General features: G+C 39.7%; 1 protein-coding gene across 1 annotated transcript; it reads right to left on the bottom strand.

The window, feature by feature from the left end:
* Positions 1-960: 960 nt before the first annotated feature.
* Positions 961-9,683, bottom strand: LOC100366772 (uncharacterized). The gene is made up of 4 exons (XM_006821398.2): positions 9,105-9,683; positions 8,365-8,553; positions 7,568-8,128; positions 961-1,795 (listed from the first exon to the last, which is right to left on the bottom strand). Exons 1-4 carry the CDS (start codon positions 9,424-9,426, stop codon positions 1,584-1,586), a joined length of 1,284 nt encoding a protein of 427 aa, XP_006821461.1. The 5' UTR covers positions 9,427-9,683; the 3' UTR covers positions 961-1,583.
* Positions 9,684-10,144: the final 461 nt, after the last annotated feature.

Below are 10,144 nucleotides of genomic sequence, written 5' to 3'. Positions count from 1 at the left end.
GAACATCAACGTAGGATCGAAATAACTTGCATACCATGTCTTATACACGTAATTGTATTTATTGAAAAAAACACATCAAAAACAAACAAGAGACTGTATGTAAGTCAATAGCATTGCAATACTTCTCTTTATCTGAACGTTATTACCTAATGGTCGGCGCTTCCGCATGCTTTCAATTTGTTACCCCCCCCCCCCCATCACACGCCTACTAAGCCCAACCCGGAAGCGTTTAACAGCCGTGTGATTTGGAGTTTTCAATACGGTGTGCATATAGTGTAACACAATGACAGAATCTTGAATTTTTCCTATTAATTGTACAGTGACGTGTCGGAGTGATCTATTGGAAAGCTGTATGTTGAGCGATAGTCAGAACAGACGCCCATAATTACAACAGTCGATATTGTTTTTTTTCTAAATTGGCGACACCGATATTTCACAATCTTACCCGATATTTCAATGGGGTATGTTTTCACTTATTTGTAAAAAGGATAAAACAACTGAATTATAGGATTGGAAATTACAATACCCCCAATAATACCCTCCAAAAGTACCAGGATGTGTGACCTTTAGGGGTCCTACAGAATGTTATTGAATGCATTCTAGCCTAAAGTCCGACGGTACAACGTGACTTATGTCCAATAGATTGTTTTTGTAATCAAAATAATGATCGTTCAAATAATTCTATCAAAATTTCTTGACTCACAGACACGTGACAAGTGTCGATTTAAGAGACTGATTATATTTCTAGTGGGTAGGAGGCAAACAAACGAACATGACAGAGGCACGATTAGTAACCGTTACAGACTGGAGGTAAGCTTGCCCCCCCTCCAAGATCATAAATTATGCATGTTTTCAAAGTTAACGAAAAAATACAAATCCGGCGGACAATTCTAACTCCATCCACTCTCAGAAAAAAATATGATTCTCCTCTAATTGAAATCATCTGACTCGACAATCAAGTATTATAAAAACAGACTTTATTCGCTAGATTTAAAACTTAGCTTCACCATAACAGTGCGTTCGTACATAACGGTAGTAACTTAACTTCGTCACATAAAGTTAAATAAACACTCCTTTGTTTCAAATTATTTCTCAAAGTTCGGTTATTCGACCAACTTTGTATTGTTTGTACATTCAATTAGTTGTGAAAATTCATTGCGAGGGAACGTTTGTGTCAAAGGTCGAATCAATAAATTTGCATATCTGTGAAAATGTGGATTTCGGAATCATAAAAAAACCTCTTTGGTGATGTGTTCTGCTATAATTTTCTAAATATTTATTATATATATATATATTTAGCTACATTCTGTGACTACTTTATAAGCTGCATAATATTACAGCTAAACTGTGCACTTAGAAATTGTGACAGTTGCATTTGCTTCAGAGTCGTCTGCGTCGATACACTATATGCAGAAAAAATAATGTCCAGGTTCCAACCGCGGTGCATCATAGGTAAAATCATCGGATTCAGAATTTTTAATTCAGATCCAATCAGTACTATTAGTAATAATTATTACTAATAATAGTCACAGCTTTCGTTCTCTTAATATTCTCGTCGTAGACGGCGTATGCACGCACGTGATTCATTTCAAGTTCGTGATCATGTTACCCAATATGTTCGTGCCCGGATGCTGAGTTTCAAGATGTCGCCTCAGGTCGACTTTTCTCTGGAACGCCTTTCCACACAATTGACAACCAAAGGGCTTGAAACCGGTGTGTTTGCGGCTGTGTGTTATCAGATTGGATGACTGGCTGAATGCTTTACCGCACTTTAAACATACGTGGGGCTTCTCACCTAATAGATAAAGAAAAGAAAATACATTAGATATCGAACTGCAGAACTACTGAATTTCGGTTTCATGAACTACGTGAGTACGCCACACTCCAAAAAATTGTTTATGAACTGAAGAAAAGTCAAGATCTCCAAATAAATTTGAAGTTCCGAACAGTTTTAATTCAAACGTTCAGTTCAATTTAGTTTAGCCGGGCAAGGGAGGACCACGATTTGTCGGCCGTATCGGGGACAGTGAATGGGTGGGTCTACTTAATGCCGCCTGTTGAACAGTATACACGAAAATAATAATGATCAGGTGTCTGAAATCAACTACCACCACATTTTAACTAAAACATTAAAACCATACTGCAATATGCGGATTCAAACAACGAAACTGTGTCATGTACTGGAAATCTATCAATATAATCGAAGAACGGGCCCGTAATGCTTCATACTGGAAAACAACTCTGAAATGTTTACATTAGGGATCGGCTGCCTATCCGTATGTTCAACCAAATGCAGTGCGTGACAACAAAGTGCAAAAGGGGATACAGAATAAGAGCAATTTGATTTATAACACCGCTGATGAGCAACTCGATTTTGATACGATGGTCTGTCGACAATCTGGCAGTATGGGATGTTCTTCCGGCGTTCTTCGGAGTGTTTGCTTCGTAGAGAAATGTTTCCCTCCGGCCCGGCTTTGCGAGACAACGTTTGTACGTATCACGGCACGTCACCGGGAAAAATCAATTTAATTTTTCAAAACAAAATGACGTCATCCTAATCATGAAAATAACGTCGAGACTTTTGCAAGACAAGTCTGTAGAGTTAAATAATTTCAACCAGTCTATACGAAGTTGTTGTTAACTCAGGTGCTTTGCGGATGACTTATTAGTTTGCACTTTTGAACACGATATATGGCTACATTATGTTTTACCATTTTTTTTCTCACGTACCGTACTGAGGTTCGGCCAGACTGGTTATTCGTATGCCCGTCTATCTGCGGGCACGTGACAGGCGGCGTTCGCGCCATCCAATCTGTTTCCCCAAAATTAATAGCAAAACATGCCCCATTTCACCGGTTTATCTCGCGATGTTTAGATAGCTACAAACGGCGAGCGCACGTGAACACCCCGCACATTTCATAACTTGGATTATCTTCCATGTACTACCTTATATATACTCAATCCATTGGGCATACACAATATTTACCAATTTCAGTTTTAAAAAAAAAAACGACAATTCTATGAAAAAACTGTGTTTTAATTTACACGCCGTTCTTATGACAACAACGATCTACTGCCCGAATCACCCTTCTCCGCGTTAAAACGACCAATTTGCTGGTACATTTATTCACAGTACAGTTATATAAGGGCACAGTTATATAAGAGAATCTTTAAAATTATACTCATTGGTTGAGTTGATGTTGTTTAAACTTAAAAATAAACTGAAAATCAATTATTGCCAATAGACAGATAGCGGAAATTCCGCCTCCGTCCGACAAGAATTCCCGAGCTCGCCGCGTATCACGCAACACAGTATATCAGTTGGCTTTGCACCAGCCTAGCGCCCAAAGTACGAGCCCCAAGAGATAATCGGTGGAGCTAAAAAGGTCAATAAAGCGTTGATGAGAACAAGAGACTCCTTGCCTTGGGCGGAAAAAGTCCCGTCTCGGCAACACTGGGTAAATACGGCCTGCATACTGTATGTTGGCGGGTCTGAATCCAACACAATCTGTTTAAGCGGACACCTATATACCACGATCGTTTTTTTAATGCTGGGTTATATTACAGTATATGCTACATCAAAGTTGAATGTTTCGCGAAATAAAATGTCTCATTTTCACCAAATATATCTTGATTTGTAATCCAATTTCAACATATGGCACATGGTTTTATTTTCTGTTCTTCAATTAGCGAATCGTACGTATTTGAATAATCGTAAAATGGCGCTCTGACAATTGTTTTGTTGTTGTTTTGTTCATAGATTTCATCAACAACATCACCGTAAAATGATACCAGTTACAAACAAAGAGAACTATTTTAATTTTGTCATTTTGTCGTAAACAATCTTTACTGATTTATTGTTTGTCGCAAATTCCTATTCATCCACTGTAATATAAATCTATTTTCGTAAATGTTTTCGGAAACCAAAATAAAGCAGGGTTTGTGGCGAACTGATGGCAGGTAAGTGAGGAGATTTGACGCGGCATTGATATGCCTACTAGTCACGATATGGGATCAGGAAACCACGGTTTCCCGTCTTATTCAACTAGGTCGTTAGCAATGCTTTAACAGCAGCGCCGTGCATAAATCACCGGTCCCCGCGCGTGTGTGCTGTTACACATATCGAACGAGAATCGAGTGATTGCGTGGAAATTACGTTTTATAAGCAAGGTCGTCGATATTGTTTTAATAAAGCACTCTGGCTGGTGAAATCAACACTGATCAAACCGGATAATTTGCAGTGTCTAATCCTAGATCAATTTATCTTAATTTAGGTCATGTCGATATCACTATCAGCGATTAGATCAGACATTTTATAGAATGGTCTTTTAATTTGTCTTTCTCGTGTTTGATAGTTTTATTGCCGCCTAGAAAAAGTCCAATTTCGCATTTAAAACCTGTTTTATTAGTCTAAGAACGATCTGTATTGTTATCTCGAAATTCCCATTGCAAAAATTAAGACAAATGTCGAATCACCATTGTTTTTTAATCCGATAAAAAGCTATAGCATCAATCGTAAAAATAGTAATGTGTTCTTGTTTCTGATACAACGCAATAGTCACTACCAACAAAGAAAACACAACAACAACAACAACAACAAACGGCAGATTCAAAATCAACCGTTATATACCAAGCTTCGTCTCCTCAATATATACTGCGAAAAGGCCCGAAGCAATATCGGTGTTAAAAACATCACCATGTCCAGACCTGTTATATACACATCATGTGCAGTGGAATGCGTTGATGCGAATGATATGTTATCAACACTACATCAATGAAGTTAATGTTATCAGTTTGGTTCAGCTTCGAAATTGACAGGGACTGCGTGGAAAACCCGTCACAGGCGGGAAGGTGAGTGGGAACCCGAAAACCGACCGAATATAGTCGAAGTGTAGTCCGGAGTCGGGATTCTATGAAACGTTCGATGCTTTTAGGAAGAAAAAAAACAGAGCAAGCAACTAAATATATCAATACTCTGATATTTTAATGGAAGAAAAACTTTATGTGATTTGTCAAATCAATGCTAAATGTCTACAAGGCTAATACAATCAGGCCTATACGTGAGTTTTGATTGCAGGCAAGCCTAACAGTCTCCAGTGGGTTATACATTGCTATTGTGGCTCGCTGCAGACTATGAAAAAAAAAGCACTCGCAAATGTTTGCTCATCTTCTCCATTCAGAATGATATAAATGTTGCGTGCACGCTTCCTGCACCCCAATTGAATACACGTGTACGCCAGGAGTGGAGTGCAAATAACCGTGCAATATTTTATATTACGTTTCCCGTCTTTGTAAAATATAGATGACTTTTAACAGGCCTGGCAATCGGGATACACACTTAGAACGCGGTGAGGAGTCCTCGACTCTATCAGCTATGCAAATTATCAAATGTCTACGCTTGAGTGCGCAGAGTGACTTTCCAATTCTAAATTCCACCTTCATCAAGAGTTTGTTATCTATTTGACTCGAATAACAATTAGCGGTTCTCAGTTCATACAGTTTTCATTGCCCAACAATCGACTCTGACGCCGGCCTCATAAACTTACCCGCCTAGATCGACGACAGTATGAAGATTGTTTTTTTTTTCCTTTTTTAACGGCGGGCGATAAAAAAGTATGACGTAAAACGGTGCTCCAGTTTGAAATTCCGGGCCTAAATGACGTCGACTCACGTCCGGATTATTCCGTATACATTACATCACATCTCAGATCGCGGGCCCGGTAAAAAAAGGGATAAATAGAAGAAAAAAGTATCGGGTATAGTAGGCACGGAGGCTCGAGTGGATTTACCACGAATAAGACAAAGTGTACAGCATGCACCGCTTTTAAAATTGATATATTCACTCATATTTGGGACGAGAGGCGGTTTTAACTTCATTTTTTTTGTCATCGTCATCCAATACTCGTGCACTAGGTGCAGCCTAAAATTATGTCATAGTTTATTATATTTTCATCTACCTCGAATGTGGAATCAACATTTTGAAAAGAGTATATACATACGCGTTAACAGCGTCATCGCACTGTATTGAGTCGGTCGTCTATCATCGTCGATGGAAAGGTATTTCAACTGGCACAATAAAACTATACTAGGACCATTATTGCGTGCCACAGTTATACGCGGTGTGGACTTAGAACCCCGGACGTCAGCGGGCAGTCACGCGAACAGCGACAATTGCGGGTTGGCCCTGGGACCCATGTTTGTATCGTTGCTCTGCGTTAAAAAAAATACCACTTGATATGACTGTCGCAAACCAGCCACAGACATGACCAATGAACGAAATTCCATTCCCACATATTGTTATTTTGCGTTGAAGATGATATAATTATACCATGTTAGAGCATTTTATGAACTACTATAGGCGAACGAGGACATGTCATCCATTATGGAGCGTACTATACAATTATAGAAAATGGATTCCGTTGTTTATTCTGGAGAGAATTTCAGTCCCCGTTAACAAAGATATACTGGTAACAAGTGTTATTGTGCGGACAGAGACATGATTTCTGCATTGATTATAACATATGTCACAGGACTATTTCTATCCAATTTACACGTTTCTAGTCACGGCCAGCGCGAGGTTTTTTTTTTTGCTACGAGGCTAATTCAGCCATAGTTCGAACACTTATAAGCACATTAAACACAGTGATGAGGACAACTCCGATACGCTGTTACAAGATATCATTCTAAAACTTCTCAAGTTCGTGTATTGCTCTAGGAACTCGACCGGTTTATAGCAACATTGCTTGGTTATGGATGTTGTTTTTATAAAGCGTCGGACTGCGTGGCCATTATTACGATGTATTTTCGGCAACCGCGGCTAACCCTGTGCATTGTGCATAGCGCAAGGTTTGATTGTTGCAGGCCGCCGATAACAAAGTCTCGCCACTTAAATCTAATTACAATCATATAATAAGCCAATAACAATAAGTATCACTGAAATTCAATTGGTTGGTTTATGTTCTAACAAATTCAACGAATTTGAACTATGTTTCTCGTGCAAATATATTGTTACAGTAGTATGGGGCGGAACGACTTCGCTGTAAAATGTCTAATTTGCATGTTTCCATAACAACGAATACTGCTTTCTTTTGCGTGATGTTTTAATTGAAACTATAGAGAGAGAAAAATCACACATTTCGCGGTCTCCCAGTGTGAACGTGGTTTTCCCTTAGAATAAAGCGATTATTCAAACAAATATTCCATCGCACCAGCAGCGGGAAGTTTGGTTTCACACATAAGTATACACACCTAAAAAGAAACCTCATTTCCAAATGCACAATGGTACGGTACCGGTTAAATTGAGTCTCAACAGGAGAGATCCATTTCTCAATTTTCTCTCCAAATTGACGTAAAATAAACAATAGAAGCTGATGGAATTTAATAAACAAATTTGTAGTTCTTTTCAGAGATTTATCTTAATTTTGGTAGGGCGGTTGGCGACGATTCAGTGAATAATCACTGGTGTGATATGACTGATTATTACCGATGAAAGGTAGGTGTCAAAACCACCTGTTCAGTAATTTCAAGCTAGTTAATTTTAACGGACAGTGAAATACATCATATTTACCTGTATGGATGTATGTATGTTTCTTCATATCCGATTTCTGGTGGAATCTCTTCCCGCAGTGTTCGCATGGATATGGTCTGGTATCGGAATGGATGAGAAGATGTGTAGACAAAGTTGAGGAACGTTTAAAAGTTTTCCCGCACTGTTTACATTGGAATATCTTCTCTTGTGTGTGGACGGCCTTGTGTTGGCTGAGACTGACGGAGTGTCCGAAGGTCTTGTTGCAAACTTCACAGGCGTACGGCCTCTTGCCGCTGTGCGACCGACGTACGTGTACTTCCAATCCATGAGGAGTGCTGAATACCTTCTTGCATCTCACGCAAGCGAATGATCCGGCGATAGGCGACAACATATTTTTTTGAGAGTCAAAATCTCCTTTGAAGTCGAGCCCATCGTCCATTTCATCGCTATACGGGGACAGGCGGCTGTGCTGCCAATAAAGTTGGTCGGTCGTCAATGTTTTCAGAATTTGTTTCTCGGCATGCGCGAACTGTGCTCTATATACATCGGTGTAGCTGAGCTTACCGTCCTTTAAAAGCTCTACCATTGCTTTGTTGAAACCTGCAAAAAAAATAAAGTGAAAATTCATTAGCAACGGGTCGCTTACAGTATTACGGCGCAGCGCCACCACGTAGAGACGAGCCTGTCAGAGGTAAACACCGAACATTCAAAATAGCATGTACTTAAAGCAACATTCTTAATTAAACTGGATTATTTTTTTATCTTAAAAAATAAAAATTATTTTAGATCGATAGTGTTAGTATTATACCATTTTATTGCGTTTTCAGATGACTTACCATTCGGGGGCGGCGATGGGACGGTATATGAGGAGATCTCACACGGCCACTGTCGTACGTCTCCACTCAGCTCCATCTGCATACCGGGTTTGCCGTTACTCATCACCAATTCTTTTCTAGTTGTGGACGGCACAGCCGGATTTTCGTAATTTTCAGAGTGTCCAAATTCGGCGTATTGACTAGAGAATTCTGAAATATATATACGATGAAAAATGTATGTTAGTGAAATGTCTAGTGGTGCTGATATCCCCTGACGAGTTACTACTTGAAAAGCCATAACAAATTGTCCAGTAGGCTATGAACACGCTAGGACTTAAAAAAACGGTAACGGACAAAAATAGAAAATGAAATTTTGTAGAAAGGTACAAATCGGCTCAAAGAGATTGGAAAATGTTCGATCATAAAATCCCTGAAAATGGATTAGTTGACACAGATTTTAGCCCTTAGTTACTGTGTTTTTTTCGACCCTTCACAATTTATGACGGAGTATTTTGAGCGATTCAATTTACCCAGTCAAATCCCTACCCCTACACTCTCCACAAACCTGAAAGCTCACGCTTTACGCTGTCCATGCAATTCAAATTTAGAAAACACCGCTTTCCATAACTAAACCCGATTATAAACAGTGCATTCCCAGTAATATACATTGTTGATATATTAAACTGAAATTTAAAAACTAAAAAATTGAACCTCACATGGATATAAAACAATTTTAAGTATTTAGGTGGAAATTACCCTACCTTCCAGCTGGTTGCGCGGGGTGACGGCGGTAAATGCGCTTCCGGAGCTCGGAGAGAGGCACTTCGGTATCAGTAGGATTGGTCCGATTCTTGGACTTAAAGTTTTCCAGTTGTTAGTGACTATGTCCGCTGGTTTTCCCCGGAATATGTCGCTGCTATTGATGGCTGCTGGTGCAGGTGTCACCGTTTGCGACGCTGGCGGGTTGTCATCTATCGGTGATTCATGTCGGGACGGCACCATCACGGTGGGAACTGTCAGCGTAACAGAGTTACTGTAGCCAGTCTTTTTTCCGCACTTTTTTACCAGAAAAGAGCGAGGCATTTTTTACTACTCCTTTTGCGATGTGAGTGAATTGCTGTTAGTGGGACGGTAGACTTGTTGGGATGTGGGTCTAGTTTATCGGAGGTACAATGAATCGATTGTCTCTGTGTAGATAACTGCGACTAGTTCCAATCTGAACCGCTACTACTTCCAATCGCCGCTAAATAAACCGCCTGATTATGCAAATGAAGGGGATGGATTTTTAAGGAGAAAATTCGGCACACCCAGTGAACGCAGTACCGTCTCTTTAAAAGGCATCCATCCGTTTCAGAGCGTCAGCACGGCGTGCCGAACTTAACTGGATTTCTGTAATTTGCATATTGGAGGCGCCTGCGCAAACGCGTGCAATCAGCAGGTGTCAACTACCCTATCCCACCGATTGGTCGATAACCAAACACATCACGTGACACTGTCGATTTGACTGACTGAAATACTGTTACGAAGTTAAAGAGATACTATGTGGAAATGTGACATCCCTCTTGGTACGTTTGCCTTGAATACATTAACTCATTTATGTTCGTTTTCGTCATCATACGTTTAAAATTATATACTCCATACTAAATAAATATTGCTGTTGAAAACGAGAAATAACATATTTGCTCAAATTGCCGTTTATATCGAGTCAACAAATTGTGTTTCGGCCCACTAATACTCTTACACGCTAACAAGCGATTAGGTCAAATGAGGTCAATCAATTAAACAAATGAGGTAGGCCAAT

This window comes from Saccoglossus kowalevskii, chromosome 17, assembly GCF_978046115.1.
Source record: "Saccoglossus kowalevskii chromosome 17, keSacKowa6.1, whole genome shotgun sequence".
NCBI lineage: Eukaryota > Metazoa > Hemichordata > Enteropneusta > Harrimaniidae > Saccoglossus > Saccoglossus kowalevskii.
The sequence above is the reverse complement of the archived record's forward strand: the minus strand, read 5'-3'. Positions and strand labels throughout refer to the sequence as shown.